Source organism: Danio rerio, chromosome 2, assembly GCF_049306965.1.
Source record: "Danio rerio strain Tuebingen ecotype United States chromosome 2, GRCz12tu, whole genome shotgun sequence".
Lineage (NCBI taxonomy): Eukaryota > Metazoa > Chordata > Actinopteri > Cypriniformes > Danionidae > Danio > Danio rerio.
In genome coordinates this window covers 41,769,595-41,787,882 of record NC_133177.1, presented here as the reverse complement: position 1 = coordinate 41,787,882, position 18,288 = coordinate 41,769,595, and the positions used below count along the sequence as shown (strand labels likewise).

At 37.1% G+C, this 18,288-nt stretch overlaps 1 protein-coding gene across 8 annotated transcripts in view; it reads right to left on the bottom strand.

The window, feature by feature from the left end:
• The window catches only part of carmil3 (capping protein regulator and myosin 1 linker 3), a 174,169-nt gene that overhangs the window by 127,743 nt on the left and 28,138 nt on the right, over nt 1-18,288 (bottom strand). For 7 of the 8 annotated variants that reach the window (XM_073911468.1, XM_073911473.1, XM_073911489.1 and 4 more), the window contains 1 exon segment: nt 14,241-14,335. In XM_073911468.1, coding sequence (XP_073767569.1) covers nt 14,241-14,335 — 95 coding nt within the window. 8 annotated transcript variants of the gene reach the window in all.

Genomic DNA, 18,288 nt, shown 5'->3' with positions numbered 1-18,288 from the left:
CTGAGCGCAACATGCACGAGCACAAAACCCCTCCCTGCCTCCTCCCCCGTATGAATATGCTAATGACTATGCTAATGTAAAAACCCAACGAAAAAGCAATGGCAAAAGCAAGCAAAAAGAGAAACTTTGAACAGAATGTGAAATGGAGGTGCTGCTTTCGGAGGTAGACCGGAGAAAAGCGGTGTTATTTGCAAGTTTGTTCGGCGGAATTAACAACAAAAGAAAAAAAATAGAGTGGGAGAGTTTAGCTGATACGGTTAACACAGTTGGGTCTGAACATCGCACTGAGTGCATTTAAAAAAGAAATAGTGTGGTTTATATCTGTAAAATGTTGCAATACCCTATGCAGTCTCAGTGGCGCACCTCATAAGAAGCATATGATCATGTACTGACACGTTCGAGCATAACTCGGCTCGAATCCAGCGTCTGATGAATTTATTCTTCTTTTTTTCCCCCGCTACATATCAGATTTTGCCCACTATTTATCACGAGAAAGACAAGTAGGAATCATCAATAAGTTTGTGCATCATATTTTATTTGCACATTTATTGAATGGAAATGTTTCTGATTCACGCATGCAAATTTATCTTCACATAGTGTCTTTATAGCAATGTGCGTGCAGTAGATAGCTCAGATTACATTGGGAAAACAGGCGACCGCTGCAAATTGTGCTTTAATGTTTAGCTGGTCAACTGTATGGTATGGAAATCTTACATACCTACTATATGAACCCGTCTCATACAGACGCCATTGCAAGGATCAGACACTTTGTAGAGAAGAATTTAACACAACTGCCTCTAGGAGTCGCCAATGGAAATAAAACAGACACGCACAAAAAATGTGCGTACGCCTGCCAGAAACCTGCCGTGAACCTGCGCAAATTCCCACGTTCAGTTCATTGTTAGTAAATCCAAACGTGAGCGATTCTGAGCGTGAAACCTGGCGTACGCAAAGTTTTTGTGCGTACGCAGCGTTGATACATGAGGCCCCAGGTGAATTGGGTAGGCTAAATTGTCCGTAGTGTGTGTGTATGTGTATGTGTGGATGTTGGGAGATGTGTATGTCCAGGTTGGGAGTTGAGTGTAGGGCTAACAACCCACCTCGTTAAAATTTGATTTTACAAAAGGCCAACATGGTGTAGCAAAATATTAACTATGATATAAACAACCCTGGAAGTAAGTAAGGTACTGGTTTTCGTCTTTATTTGAATGTTTTAGTACAGCTTACTTGATAATTATAAGGCAATCGGTTACCTAATATTTTCCTAAGAATCTGAACATAAAATGAAGTTAACACAACTGATTATTAACGAAGTTAATGGTACTGAAGTTTACTTTATTAAGAAGTTGTAAATAATAACTGTTTTAAGTTATGCCCACTAAAATTATTACACTACTTTACACTAAAAATTTTTAAGTAAGGTCAACTTATACTATTACATTTACAGTGAATTTCAAGTATTTTTGAAAATAAGAACAAATACTGTAAAAAAATAAAAATAAAAAATTAAATAGTTTAAAAAACTGATTAAGATTTTTTGTAGATGTCTTAAATAGATGCTAATTAGAAAATACAAAAAAAAAACAAATCAACAATTTCGAATCTTCCCACTATGAAAGTACAATACAAAGTCAGTCTTTGGAATCTGTTACATTTCTAAACAAAGTATTCTGTCAAACCTCTGCAGTCTGTTCAGCTATCTGAGACGAAAACCTCCCTGGAGCATGAAAACTTTTTTTAGGAAACATTTATTCCCTAGAGAAATCTCGCTCACAGGTACGATGATCCCCTCGTGGGCTTTAAATCTTTTGCTTATCACCTAAGATCTTTAACAACAACAGCATCCTCTCAGCTTTATGTCACACTCTACAGATAAACAAGAATCCGAAAGGGATACCAATCACACCATACAGTATCTTCTCTATGATCTCTATACCTCTGGATGTGGTTTACATTAGTCTCTCGCATCACATCCGGCCAGACTGCAGTGAAATCCCCCATAGTCACAGCCTCTCCACAGGTTATTCAAGCAACGCCGTCTTTCTTCTCCTTAAGCGCCCAGTATCACATTACCAGTCTTTACCCTGTGTCTGCTATCATAATGCAGCAGTAGTGCAACTCAGAGTTTCTTCTTAGAGGAGACAAAGCTCATTACCCTGAACGGTGCACCTATAATCCTTGTTAGTTTTTTATATTTAAAGATCTAATGTGACCGGATTAGCACATTAAAGGATTATTCTGGGTTAAATACAAGGTAAGCTACTATGGAGCAACGGCAGTTGTAAACAATGAATTGAGAGTTATGCAATTATAATGGCTTCTGCTTCTATTGGCAAACAAACGCTGCACTTTGACTGTGAGTGCATTAGATGTCAATATGCTGTTGATAAAGCTTAACTGGAGTTCAACACAGAGTGTTGCTAAAATAAAGATTATGAATTATATGTAATAGGTTAGTTTACAACAAATACAGAGACATTATTTTATTTATTTATTTTTTAAATAGAGTTGGTTTTATTTTGATCACAATATATAGATACAAGATATAAATAAACAAATAAATAAATAAATAAATAAACAAGAAAAAGATTCACAATATATCCTAATGACATCACAATATTAAAATAAGATTAAAGTATTAATACTTTAAGCCTGAACTATGTATTTGTTGGACGCGATATATCAACGCTTAATGTATGACATTCTGTTTTTAATGTTATCTTTTTAATATAAAAATATATAGTAATATCTTTCTTGTTAATGTGTTCTTTTTCAAATAGAAACAAACAGGCAGGCAGATACAAATATGTGCCTCAGCCTACATTTTTGTAAAATTTTAACTACGTTGCTCCAGGTACATTTAATAGCATGTTTCACATGAAAAGTCCATTAGAGGACACCGTCTACATTTTTGCAAATCGGAGGCATGTTATTAATGGTATGTTTTGTTTTATGTTTCAGATACACATTCTTATTGTATAAATACATGGGAAGGCGGGCCTTGTAAACCACTGACCTAAACATTTACCTAAATCCAACCAATAGTTTTAAAGCAGATGCAAGAGTAAACTGTCCTGTGACTGCATAGTTTTACAGACTTTACATTTATTTTATCTCTTTTGTAAAACTGTGCTTCACCAAACTCAAACCCAAGCAATCTACATCACAAGTACAACACCTTACAAAGTGAGCTACTGAGCATACTGACCAAGACGGAGAAGTTGTCCATATTGTGATTTACAAGTAAGGAAAACAAATTTTAAAAATACAAATCACAGACATTGTTATGCTGCGTTCACACCAGACGTGAATGAAGCATTAAGCGCGAGTGATTTACATGTTAAGTCAATGCAAAGACACGAAAAGACATCCTGCGGTGCAATACGCGCAAATGAGGCAGCATGAATGACGTGATTTAAGCAAATCAAGTTCACACAAATTGCTCAAGTTGGAAAATCTGAACTTTACCAGACATTCGCACTGCATTAACCAATCAGAAGCTTTCTTTTGTAGAGGCTTGATCATGTAGTGCCTGTTGTTGGTGTCCCGAGGGGAAATCCTCTTGCCAACACTGAACAACAGTTCATTTATCTAGGCTCGGCCCAGTCGGAAGCACCGCTGAAAGCCTTCATCATCCAGGTACAGTTTTTGGAGGAGTTGATGAACTCACAGAACTGAGTGCACCTCTAAAATCAGGATCTAGTGGACTCAGACAAGGCGCCGAATGAATATATGCTGTTTTTCAGCATTCAAAAAGCACATAAAGCACAGCTACTATCTTAATAAAATCCATGTTATCCATTTAGCAACGAAGCTAGAATCACCAGTCAGACAGAAGCCCTGCCCATGACATGAATACACGTCTATTATGAAGTGAATTTGACGCACAAATGAGCTCAGCGCAACAGTCACTTTTAAGTTTTTCACCACGCTGTTTAAATAGCAAATACATTTGCGCTCATATGTGCGCCCTTAGGCATTCTGTTCTGAAAAATGAGGTGTGTTAAGGCGCATTGCTATTTTGAGGAACTAAAATAGACTGTTCAATAGACCAGCTATAAGGAGGTCTAAAGTCCACCACAGAGTGTGTTAGTTGTGCGCCTCGCTTAAACATTTCTTAATACACACAGGGTTTTACAGCTATATGCAAATATCTTTACAAATAAAAAAGAATTAAAAGATTAAATATTACAAATATTATCATTTTCTACATCAATATAACACCACTACTTTCATGCCTTCTTCATCCTGGGAGTAATAAACTTTTTCAGTTTATTCATGACAATTTGCTTTTGTGTAATGTTATTATTATTATCAGTAGTATTTAAAATATGCATATTTATATTTGTTTTATGAAAAACAAGCTTAGATTTGCCCACCTGTCAAGTTTTAGACCACATAGGGCTTAGCACATGTATTAGGATATAACAAAAATTTTTTGATTACACTTCGCTATTATTTATTCATTCATTTTCTTGTCGGCTTAGTCCCTTTATTAATCCGGGGTCGCCACAGTGAAATGAACCACCAACTCATCCAGCAAGTTTTTACGCAGCGGATGCCCTTCCAGCCGCAACCCATCTCTGGGAAACATCCACACACATTTACACACGCACTCATACATTAAGGACAATTTAGCCTACCCAATTTACCTGTACCGCATGTCTTTGGACTGTGGGGGAAACCGGAGCACCCAGAGGAAACCCATGCGAAGGCAGGGAGAACATGCAAACTTCACACAGAAACACCAACTAAGCTGAGGTTCGAACCAGCGATCTTCTTGCTGTGAGGCGACAGCACTACCTACTGCGCCACTGCATCGTCCACTTCGTTATTATTGTTTATTTAATAGTTTTCTGGAAATTAAAACTGAATTTAGAAATAGTTTTGAAATAAATATTTCTTCTTAACAAACAAAATTAATTATGTAGGCTAACAGATGTTTGTGCGTACAACACATTTCCTTATCACCGAAAAAGAGTGAAGGTGAAAATAAAGAATGAGGAGGGTCATTCTCTCATTCTGGAGCTGCAGATGCTCTGTTTAACTGTTTTCTCGCTAGTGATGCGCTTAGTTTTTCCACTTACAAAGTCTGCCATGTAAATAACAAATGCGCTATGGCATGACTCAACTGACTCTTAAAGGGAATGGGAGATGAGACTCTGATTGGTTTATTCACAAAACACCTATAACTCATTAAGAGAATAAGCTCAACCCTGTTAGACTTTGCGCCACGGTGCAGAGCATGTTTGTCCATTCTTAAAATAGCAAAAGTGGATTCTGACACACACTTAATGCTTTTGCGCTCTGCACTTTGGACTTCGCGCCTGGGTCGTCAAAATAGAACCCTAAATGTTCATGCGTCTATTTACGTGCTAATAGTGCGATTTATTCGCATGTTTCACATCTAGTGGAAACACAGCAGAAAGTTGTTTTGTGGTATTTATTTGGTATTAGGCAAAGAACTGCACAAAAATACTCTTTTAAACAGTACTAATATGTCCTTGTAAATATCTTCAGTGTGAAAACAACAACAAAAAAAGTTAATTTAACCTAAAAAAAAACTGCAGTCAAACGTTTGATTAAAGGTCCAGAAAATTGTGAATTTTTTTGCTTTGAAATGTACAGTTTTTTATTTGATGTTTGACATTGTCAACTGAATCGTGAAGACAGGGAGAGACAAAAGCTAGCCCCACCCCTTTTTTGAAAACAGCCAATAGCATTTTGATTTATCACAGCTCTGTCAGTGAGAGTGTTTAAGATTAAGCATTTCAAATGAAAAGCAAACATTAGATGCTAGAGAGCATTTAATTGGTCAAGATGTGATGAGCAACTGAAGTTTGATGCATTTAGGTGGAAGTAACAGACTGCAAGCATTGGATGTTTCTATCAAGTTATTATCCTAAATGTGAATTTTGTCACTGTTTTGTAACACACTAGATTATATTTATCTACAAAACTAACATAATCATATTAATGTCTAAAAACTTAAAGTACATGTTTGCAGTTTCACAAAAATAGACTAAAACACATATTTCCAATCTGTGTTAGATAAATGTGACCAACAAACTAAAGTCTTTTAGGTTCATAAAAGTGCACATTATAATTATGAAACCTGTATATAATATTTCAAAATCCTGCTATACCTACTTCTAGATGTACATAAAGTCCCACTGCATGAAACTCTCTGCACTCTCAACTACCCAAAGCAGTCACACACTTACAAACCCTGCAGGAATTGCCCAAATCAAGTCTCCACACTGCATCTGAACTTAAGCCACTATAAGCCAGTCACTACAGCGCGAGAGCGTTCTGCATGAGTACAGTCCAGCCTTGATCTGAGGCCGTCTTCACGTCACTCACTGTGGCGATCACAGCCTTTAATTGGCCTATTATTCCACAGGAGAGGAAAAACTGAAGTGACAGACCGAGATAAATAATTGAAGAGGAAGAAAAAGGCGACATTTGGAGCTTCAAAACAACCGTTCGCTCGCTCTCTCCGTTGCACGAGCCTCTCCCTGGTGTGTTCATGTTCACCGAGCCCAGCTTTTATCCCATCCCATCATCCAACATCACACCATCGCTCTCCGCAGTGGGGCAGAGATGTGGGTGCCACAAAATATACACTGCTTGAGTGTGTATGTGAGCGCATAAAGCGGTATGATCTCTTAAGTGAAAGTGTAAGGGGAAAAAGTGTGTTTGAGCAATATTTCTTAGTGCCGTGCCCCAAGGCTTGAGCTGATGTCTTGCTGTGTTCTCTATACAGCTGTATCGAGGCCAGATATTTCTCTCTCTTTCTGAGTGTGTGTGTTTGTGTGTGTGTGTGTGTGTGTGTGTGTGTGTGTGTGTGTGTGTGTGTGTGTGTTTGGATGGATGTGCTGTTGAGGGTGTGTTTGTAGGCTGGTACAGTTGGCAAACCACCACACACACACACACAAAACCCTTGGGGTAAAGGAACAGCAAGTGACAGACCGCAAGTGAGGATCTATAAGTGTGTGTGTGTGTGTGTGTGAGTGTGCCCGCAGGCTCCCGTCATAGTGTCGGACTTACATTTACATTTGCTTTGCTCTTTGGGCACAATTTTTAACCATCCACAATCATAAGCACATTAAGCTACTGAATATACACTTGACATCAATCTGACAGAACAGAAAAGCAGGCCCGAGTAAAGCATGTAATGTGAAGAACACAACAATGACAGAGAAAGAAAAAAGAAGTGCTGTTTGAGATTCAGAGGAGAGGGGGAGGGTGAAGAAGATGCTAATATAAATGGACAGAGTCAGAAAGAGGAAGAGAAACAAAGGCAGACTGACAGGATGGATGAGGTTAAAGACAGTTTGTCTAAAATAAAAATACGGCTATTATATAGTCATAAAACAGATGTAGAGAGTTGAAGTCGTGTGGAGGTTTTCTTTCATGTTGAGTAAAAAGAAAGAAAGAAAGAAAGAAAGAAAGAAAGAAAAAAAGAAAGAAAGAAAGAAAGAAAGAAAGAAAGAAAGAAAGAAAGAAAGAAAGAAAGAAAGAAAGAAAGAAAGAAAAAAAGAAAGAAAAAAAGAAAGACTTGTAAAATAATTGTCCATGAGGGTGCTCATCCACATTCAATTGTAAAACATTATGCCATGCAGTATCCACACCATAAAAAGAAAAAAAGAAAGAAAGTCTAAATTTACTAATATTGCAAATAAACGTTGCATAAAATCAATGAAAGAAACATGGATCATAAGATAAAAAAAGAGAAGAAAATGTGTCAAATTAAAACTGATTTAATCAAAAGCTACTGTAGCAAGGACTAATTAAAATGAAGCAAAAAGAGAGAAATATTAGCTTAATGCATTCCTTTTTTAATTAACACTTAAAAGTGAGAAAGTGATATAAATAAGCTGTCAGAGTCTACATTAAATTAAGAATGATAGTTAAAACTGTCGATTGTACACACTGTAAAAAAAATGCTGGCTTCCACACAAATCCTTCATATTGTGCCAACACAAATCAATCAAGTTATTTATTTATTCAATATCCTTTGGCCCCCGTGGAATGAACCACCAACTATTGCGGCAATTTTTAATGAAACCCAGTACTGGGATACAGTCACTCATACACTACTAGTATGACCAATTTTGTTTACCCAATTCACTTACTGTATATCGCATGTCTTTGGTCTGTGGGGGAAACCGGAGCACCCGGAGTAAAACGCACACCAACACTGGGAGAACAAGAGGAGTTGAACCAACAACTTTCTTGATGTTAGGTAACAGTACTAACCACTGAGCCACCGTGCAGTCCCCTCAATTAACTTGACTTAATAATTTTTTTTAAATTTAGTAGACTGAAGACAAAACAATTGCGTTGTCCCAAAAACACAAAAGTATTGTTGTTTCAATTCACCTTAAATAAGTAGTTTTAACAAGCAGCAAAAGTCATTTGTAGAGTGTAGTCATATGCTGTTAAAATGTGTCACACGTTCTTTTTCACCCACTATAGAGCAGGCAAGTATGCGATTTGGAATGCAGTCATATTTGTCTTAATGGGGTGTCACATTTTACCCAGGAGACCAATGCAATGTAACTGAAAACATGGATTGACGGAAACAGAAAGCATTCTGGAAATAATGCTTCTTTTATAGGTATATTATTGTTATGGCAGTTCTTGAGATTCAACATTTTGACCTCAGTAGAATGAAAAGCCCTGGGTACAAACTAAAAGACTTTTTAAATCTCATAAGATTTTCAAAATGTCAGAGACCATAAAATCAGTCTGCTTTGCTCCTATAGTGCGTGGTGTACTGGAATGTGTTATCACACACCAACAGATTTTCAACTATATTCAATTCAATTGAAGTGTATTCGTATAGCGCTTTTCACAATAATTATGTTTGAAAGCAGCTTTACAGAAGTGCACATTATTGCGTTACAATCAAATTGGGAAAAGTTAAGGTTATTAGTTACCATAAGTTTATTAGTTACTATTAACTTTAACTAATTAACTTAATAACAGTTAAAGTTATTTTATTTAAACATAGTTAACCTACAGTGGTTAAAGGAAAATGATTAAAGGTCCCATGTGCTTGAATTGTTATTCAATGTTTGACGTAATCTCAACCGAAACACAAAGAGTGGGTGGGACATATCTCCCCCCTCTTTTCAAAAAAAGAACAGCCAATGGTGTTTTGTTTAATCACCGCTCTGCCAGTGAGAGTAGTTGAGCTCAAGTGCATCAAAAGAAAAGCAAATGATAAGCGTCTTGAAGGCGGCAGGGCATGTCAGATACTAGAAAGAATTTGATTGGTTATGATTTGATGAGAAACTGAAGTATGAGGTTGCGTGAATGAAACAGTTGATTCATTTAGTGACAAACCACAAGCTGTACATGTTTAAATCAGTTTTATATCTTATATGTCACTGTTTAGTTCACACTAGCTTATAGATATCTTAAACTAACAATACTGATATTAAAATCTAAAAAACTTAAAAAAAAAAAAATCCAAAATCTGAACACAGCAAATCTCACAAAATCTCGAGACTTGGGAATAAACATGGCAGATGAGTAAACGTGTAAACATTTGTGCTGTTGCTACAGATCGACAAGCTCGCCCTGCTGATTTAATTTTGATTAGATTTCTCTGATTTCACTTTTAAGCAACAGAAAACTGCAGCCAGTTCTAAACAAACCACGGGAATATTGACAGAATTTACATTTGAATACTTCATCATTTTTTCTTATTAAATGATGCATTCATAAGTGAATGTCACGAAACAATAACCATTTCGCCATTTTACATACAGTACATTCACTACTCTGGCCTTGGATCCACAGAAGATGAAAATTTCAACAAGATGTGGAGGACTTGAATTTACTTTTATTATTTTTGGTGAACTACCCCTTTAAGTAGAAAGTACGATCTCTCAGGGTGTGTGTCAACATCAGTGCATTGACACTCAGCAGGAAATGGGTTTGATCCATCACCTCGGGTCACCTCTTTCACTCTGTGTGTGTTTGTGTGTGTCTTTGAAACCGATCTGGATGATTAATTTAGCTTTTGTGGCTCGAAACCATGGCATTTTGAGTCTCCAGCTGCTTTCAATGGTCTTGAAGTGACTATCACACACACACTCACTAACACACACACACACACACACACACACACACACACACTGGCATTCGTATGCCACCTCTGCTCTCACCATCCTTCATCTCACACACTCTCCTCCCAGAATCGGTCAGTCCCTCAGACCAGCAAACTCAATGGCCACAGTAATGCTCATAGCTCAGCGGGGGTCTGGTCTCCAAACGATTTCTGTTTGTGTGTGCACACCATCACACGTACATTGCTTTTATCATTGATTCCGTTGCCCATTCTCCAAATGGACTTGGCAAAAACAACCCAACCAGCAGGCAGTAAACACTGCACACCCCATTACAGAGGAGGAAAGGTTAAAGTCTTAGGCCCATTGTTTCTGTTACTGCTACATAATAGACGCACAAAATAAAGGAGCCCTTGCAAATAAATGCACACGTTTACCCAATGCTGATGGCTTTTAAAGGACTGGTTGACCCTCAATAAATATTTTAATTGCAATATTATTCCTTTACCCTCATGTTGCTTCAAACCTTCACTTGAAAAAAATGATCTTTGCTGTTTGTTCAAACAACTTATTTAAAATGAGCTGGAACTACACAATTCTTGAGTGTTTTGGGGGACAACTTAAGGATTTTATGTTCAATCGACTTAAATTTGTAAAAACTAATAAGTTAACTTAATTCCTTCATGTTCCCAACACAAATCATTTTACAGTGTGTTTGGCTATCTATCTTTTTTGTGGCTGGTGTTTCTCAAGCTTTAAAGCATCAATAAGCATCAGGATGATTTAGTTTACAGCTGAATGGCCTGAACAATCCATTCATGAATCAAAGTAATTCACTTCTTGAGTCACAGACTTTGATCCAGTCACAGAGATTAACAGCTAATTTCAAGGGAACTTCATCAGTCAATGACCTCATTTTCAAAAACTGGTTTACATTTCAATCATTTTTTGAAGACCTGAATCATGGAGAGTCAAAATAATCTTTTAAACGGGTTAAGTCTAATTTCCAGAATACTGCTTCAACTTTTCTCATAGATGCGCTCACATTGTCACTAGGAACTTGGAAGGGATGTCAGCCAGCCAACAGGAACATTAAGAGCTGCTTTTGACAAAGTCAACAATGACAGCCCGGAGGATGCCATGATCAAAGCTGCATACCTCATAATGTAGACGTATACATATAAGATGCACTGCAATTACAGATATACAAATCGCTGTACAGCTTATTTTGCCAGCTTAGATCTTGCTCTAAAGTAGGAGGTAATTTAATTTCCCCAAATGGCATTCCATAAATAAAAATCAATATCAGTTCCTGTTGTGCGAATACGTCAGAAAGTGAGCACTTCCACCAATAGTTTTAGAATTATTGCAAGTAAGTTCCTCTAGATAGATTTAATTGTTATGGTTCCTTTTTGGAGTGAAAGATAATGTTTTTAGTAAATTAAATATTTCACCTGGCGTCCTCAACTGAAGAAAGTGAGGGTGAATTCCCACCAGGAAGACTGTTAGTTCACTTACTTTGGTCCAGACTAAACAGAGGCGACTGTACATTTTACACTGCAAGCAAATGTGGCCCAAATCTGGTTTCTTTGCCCACATGTGGCTCAAATTCGATTCTGTCATGACAGTGAGAACAGCCCAAACTGCAAGTAATCTAATCTTTTCAATTCAGTTTTTGTGTCACTTTGTGGTATTTAATCTGATACAGATCTGAACGCAATGCGACTGCAGTGTAAATGGTTATGCTGGAATTCATGACATTTTTATATGGTTTTCAATTGATGTGTCATTCCGGCTCTTACTACAAACAGGTGGCTGATCAGTAGTAAAAGGTTGTTAATTTTGCTGACTTTTTAGAACTACAACTGCTGCTCATTAACCAACCATAATATACACCGCTCAGTTAGATTTAATGAAAATTTATACCACGATAACAAAATTACATACGTAAAATGAATAAAATACTGCATACATGAAATATTTCACATAAACAGTGATAAATTAACAAAACAGTTTATGTTAACAGTTTAAGATTCGGTTTTATTTTGATTAGTTATGGACTGGATACGATCTATGTTACAGGTCTCAAACTCAATTCCTGGAGGGCTGCAACTCTGCACAGTTTTGCTTCAACCCTAATCAAATACAGCTGATCTAGTGACCTGGATTATTTGGATCAGCTGTGTTTGATTGGGTTGGAGCAAAACTGTGCAGAGTTGTGGCCCTTTAGGAATTGAGTTTGAGACCTGTGACATAGATCATATCCAGTCGAAAATGAATCAAAATAAAACCGAAACTTTAACTGTTAACATGAACTGTTTTGTGCAGAGCAGCGGCCCTCCAGGAATTGCGTTTGAAACCTATGATCTATGTTGTTTATGATGAATTAAAATGAATGAATAGTAATTTATCAGACTCTGCAAACAATATCATTATGAGGACTGATGAACCCGGCAGCACTGAGGCTGCTCATTTAACCTTTAAAAAAATTCCTGGTGGTCAGAGAGACGTGCACCGCTCTTGTCATAAGACAAATTATCAGCGTTTTCAATGCAAAATGGTTATTTTAGGTTTCAGGCACTGAAAAATACTAGCAAAACATGCTTCAATCATACAGTTGTGTACATTATTAGAAATTTTATGCTTGTGTGTAGCTGTACGTTTGGCCATGTGGGTCAGTTTAAGACTGTGATCTGTTTACACTCTCAAGGTTTTTTTTCCCCTTCACTTTTGTCAATTGGTGAAGTTTGTTCCTCTCCACTGTCACCAATGGCTTGCTTGGTTTGGGATTTGTGGAGCTGCGCATCGATGGATTTGATCTTCAGTGTTTGGACTTCCGAAAGGGAAAATAAAACCACACTGAAATAAAGAAACTGAACTTCAACTCTGAAAACTGTCTAACGCAGTTTTAATTGGCTATAAATTCTATATTAAGCTGCTTTGACAATATACATTGTAAGAGCGCTAAAGAAATAAACATAGATTGAATTGAAATTGAATTGGATATCTAATTTCAGCCACATTTAAAACAACAATGTGAACAGCTATGTAAAAAAATCCGATCTGAGAACAAAAATCAGATTTGAGCAGTAAACCTCCCAATTTGAATGTAGCCAGAATGATTTTAGTAATAATGGCAGGCTAGTTACCTCAGACAAAACCAGAACAGTCAAACACTGCAATGCCGTTGTGGTTTACCCATAAATAAAACTTCTATCAGACCTAGTGGGGTTAGTTAGAGCACGGCTGATGGTTGTTTAGCAAAGGTAGACACCATGTGTGCACAACTCAACTACAGTTTCCTGAAAAGTCGAAAGGTGCAAGGCTTTCTGAAAATGGGTTAGATCGAGGTCAGACCACATTCACACCTTACTCTTGCTAAAACAAACTGTACTAGAGTTCACTTGCAAGCAGACCAAGACCCAGCTGAAGAGGTATGTTGGGTGTGTACCATCCCAGCAGACACACAACGTTATAAAAGGTTAATATTAGGTTAGATTTAGGTCATCAGCATCTAAGGAAAATGTTATTTTGATGTCCAATAATGATATCAAATGGCGTTGATATTTGGTTGATTTTAGGGTGTGTTGGAATGTAACCAAAATCCAACGTTGAGCCAACACCTTAAACAAATTTCATCTTGACGTCAAATACTGACATTTATTCATCAGGTATGAAAACCAAAATTCAACGTCTGCTAGACGTCATAGTGCCAAGCAAGTAGTCAGGCTGTAACATCATTAGACGTTCATATTTTGTTGTTTTTTTGGAAAGTAACCAAAATGCAATGTCTGTCTGATGTTGGACATTGACGTAGACCTGATGTTGGGTTCTGACATCAACCCCATTTTCATTTCCAAACGAAATGCAATGTCCCACGACATTGGGAAACAACATCAATCTGACGTCCTGTGCCTGCTGGGTCAGTGCAATTGCTGTATTCAAACCGACCCAAAATATCCTCACTCGGAAATGAACTCGAAAAATGAATCCGAGTTCATTTCAATGGAAGCAAACAAGGCAGGTGTGAATACCTTTAAAGTCTTCAAAAGAACTTCAAACTTCGAAGATTTGGATCAACATGAGAATAAATGACCTTGATTTGCGTGAACTGTACCTTTAAGGACATGGATAGGGAATTTAAACGTAGAGCCTTACCAGAATCCGATCCTCTGATTTGCCACTCTTGTTCTCTGCTTTGATAGCTCTCACTAACTTGATTGATGTCTTGTCAATAACTCGTCTGATGCTCTCTGCAAAATAGAAAGGCGATGCATTAACGGCCAGAGAAGCACTCTATCAATCTCAGACATATTTCCACTGCATGCACACGGTTGAAAAATGAGTGGATTACACTATTCTTTATTTTTACACCTTGTCCACATGTGTAGGTGGTCTTTCTGCAAGCACACTATACATATCCAAAGCAACGGAGGAATAAAAAGCTCCTCGAGATGTCCTTCAGGCAGAGGATAAAATAGCAACATCAAACTGTTTTATCTTTGCACGCATGTGTGATCAAATTCCTGGAAAATGCATTTTACACTTTTGCCAGGAGGAGAGACTCTGAAGGAAAGGGAAAGCCAGAATGAGGAATAACAGAGAAAAGAGGGAGAGGGAGGGAAGGAAGGATCAGCGTGAGACAAACAGTTAATGCACTCGCAATCAACTTTAATCTGTGTAAGACCCAATCACGCAATCCTTGGCTTTCAGACTGACACTAAGAACAGCGAAGGGCCAAACTAGAGCACATGTTTCCATTACGGCGAGTCACAGGGGGAAAAATAAATGGGTAAATGGGGTAGGGATATGTAAATGTGGACAAAAAGAGAACGAAAGTGAAGATGAAAAGAGGAAAAATACAAATGGGGGTAACAGTGAGATTTAAATCAGATGCAAGACACACATGTGTGTGTAAAAGCACACGTTTGAGACGTTGCTCCCCTTTTTATTAGGGGAATGCAAAGACTGCTGTGTTCTAGCAGCACAGTACGTCTTCAATCACTGTCTTCATATTGTGTGTTGTGGGTGATCTAATTTGCCCCAATTTCCATTTCTAAACCCTTGCTAACAATTACCATCACATTTAGAGTTGTTTTTCATCTTCATATACCACTTCATGAGCCTCTTTGACTCATTATTTTAGCTTGCTGCCATTCTCTAGTGCTATAATTCATTCATTCCTTCATTTCCTTTGACTTTGTCACTTTATTTATCAGGGGTCGCCTCAGCGGAATGAACCGCCAACTTATCCAGCATTTGTTTTACACAGCGGATGCTTTTCCAGCTGCCACCCAGTATTGGGAAACATCCATACACTCTCATTCACACACATACATACAATTAAGTTCATTCAATTGACGTTTAGCACGTCTTTGGATTGTAGGAAGAACCAGAGCACCCAGAGGAAACCTATGCAAATAAGGAGAGAATATACAAACTCGAAGGGCTTTTGAACCAGTGACCTTCTTGCTGTGAGGTGACAGTGCTAACCACTGAGCCACCGCACCACCTCTAATGCTATAATCTGTTTGGTTACTCGCATAATTCTGTGCTCAGATATTTATTGTAAAATGACTTACAACTATATTGCTCCTATACTACGCCAGTTTCATGTCTCTCATAATTCAGTAATTTCAGTTCAAATCAATAGTCCACATCCAATATAAGGTTATTTAGGAGGCAGACATGAGAAAAAAGCTTTGAATTGGCAGCTGGATCACTTTGGCGAGGGTTTATTTTGCAGTAAAGACCTATTAAGTGAACTCTTAATATTGTTTTTTTCTGTTTCTTTTATTAATTTGTCAATGCCACTTGTTTATTTTATTGTTAAAGTTCTGGCATATTGGGTCACGGTTTACATATATTTAACCTTGTGTGTCCATGAGCAAAATGGTATAATCTATAAGCTAGCAGATCTACATTTTAATGACCCTTTTTAAAAATATTAATGTACAAGTCTATTTGAGGTGTCAGAACCAATGAAACATTGAGGTGTTGGAACATTAGCCTTTTAACTGCCTGCTCTACTTAATGATTAATCCTATTTTGACTGTTTTAAATAATTACTGTTGAAGTCATTTAAAGAATGACTGTTTTAAATAATGGTTTACACTAGGGTTGCATGGTTTACCAGTACTGTGGCAGTACTATTGCTCTAAAATCCTGTCGGTAGTATCGTCATTAACGGTCTGTCTACAATAGATAATGTTGCATGTGGAAAAAGTCACTGAGGGCGTACTCACACTATGTACAGCTGCCTTGAAGTGGGCCAAAGCATGCTTGCCCCCCCTCCCGTCTCCGCCGATGGCCCGCACTCGCATTACATTCGGTAATGCTCTGTACAGTAAAAGCTTTCCCTCAGCACAGTGGAGATTTCTTTAGTTATATTGCTTTAGTCGTTTGATAAACAGTGACACACAGTCAAATATTTTGCAGAACAGATCAGCCACTTTTGACACTCATAAACTATCATAAAGTCTTCGTGACCTACGACAGTTCGTGTTCATTGAGCAGTAAGAATGATTAATAAATTCATATGAAACAGTCCCGTAAAAGTCACGTCTCGTCTTCAGTTTTGCACTCACACTACAAGCGTACCGCGCCAAAACCCAAGTGAACCGCATTCTGGCACACCTCTTTCAACCGGGCCAGGGCCGGCCTAGTGAACCGTGCCTGAGCCCGATTCAGAGCACTCACACTTCTTAAACGATCCGGGAAACGGGCCTGGGCATGGTTCGGATAGCATAATGTGAGTAGGCCCTAAGTGCTCACATGTTTGTGCAACAATAGTCCATTTTATTTTAATAGTCTATGGAGCCTTCTAAGGTTGCAAACTGTGTAAAATTTGCGCCTTTTACAGTAGCCTATTGCATATTTTCTGCTGCTTTAGCTTGAATCTGAATCCATTCATTTCTGCTCCTGTCAATATGATTTAATAGCTACAACATGTTACTTTGGATTCCTACCTGATAAGAAAAAAAAAATTAGATGAAAACTAAAATAGCAACAAAAATATGTTGAAACAATTTTTGACCAGTTCATATAGCCTAAGTTTATTTAAACATTTTTGGATAATTTGTATCTTTATTTTTTATTTATTATTGTTATTATTATTATTTTTAGTCGGTACGAATACATTTTAGGTAAAAAGACGTGCAAATAATTTTATTAATAATAAGGAAATTATTGATTAAATTCAAGTAGGCCTTTTTATGACAAACAAAATATTGTATTTTTGACATTTTTCTTTATTTCATGGATTTGAGTTATGAATTACAGTATCACAATACTACTTAGTATCACGATACTTCAGCTGGCATAGTATCGTGACATGAGTTAATGGTATCACGAGAATCCTAGTTTACAAACATAGTTCGTTTTCAAAAAACATAATCCTTATGCACAACTACACTGGATTTTGGTTTTATTGTTGAAAAAAAATCTGAAAAATGTATGGCATACTTTAAAAAAAAGACAATTTAGCGCTCAAAAATGTTTTATTTTGACTATGTTTTTAAATAAATTGGCCCTAAACCTCATAGTTTCAGATTTTTAATAGTATATTTATTGATTCCAGTACTTTTACCATTAACCAACATATTAACCATTTGGTAAAGGTTCATATTTTAGAAATTATGGGATGTGTTGAGTGCATTGAGTGTATAGCAACATTAGTAGTTAAGAAATGCAATTCAAATTTTTTTCTTGTGGTGGGGCAGTTAAAGTGTTAATGCAAAGAGTGCTGAAAATAACACAGGGGGTAGAATAAAAAGCCTGAAAGCTCAATATTCATCCAAAAATTCACATCCCCAGGGGCCAGTAATGAAATGAAGTGTCACCCACTCAAACATTATCAAAAACACAGCACATGACAAAATAATGAAATAAACATCAACTAAATCATTTAAAAAACAACATAAACCACTTACACAAATACAGAGAATTGCCTCATCTTACTAAAATTTGAGCAGCAGGGTGCATAAAGTGACAACCTTGCTATTATTTGCCTTCAGGCATAGATATATTAAAGTAAATTCCAATGCAAGTCATACTCTTTATTTTTAAAGACAGAAACAGCTTATTACAAAAGTTTGGGGGAAAATCAAAGCAAATTTTAGAACTAGTCACCCCAAAAATGAAAAAGTAGATAATAATAGCTTTATAGGCAGACCTATCATTATTATCAATACATCGTCTCGGAGAA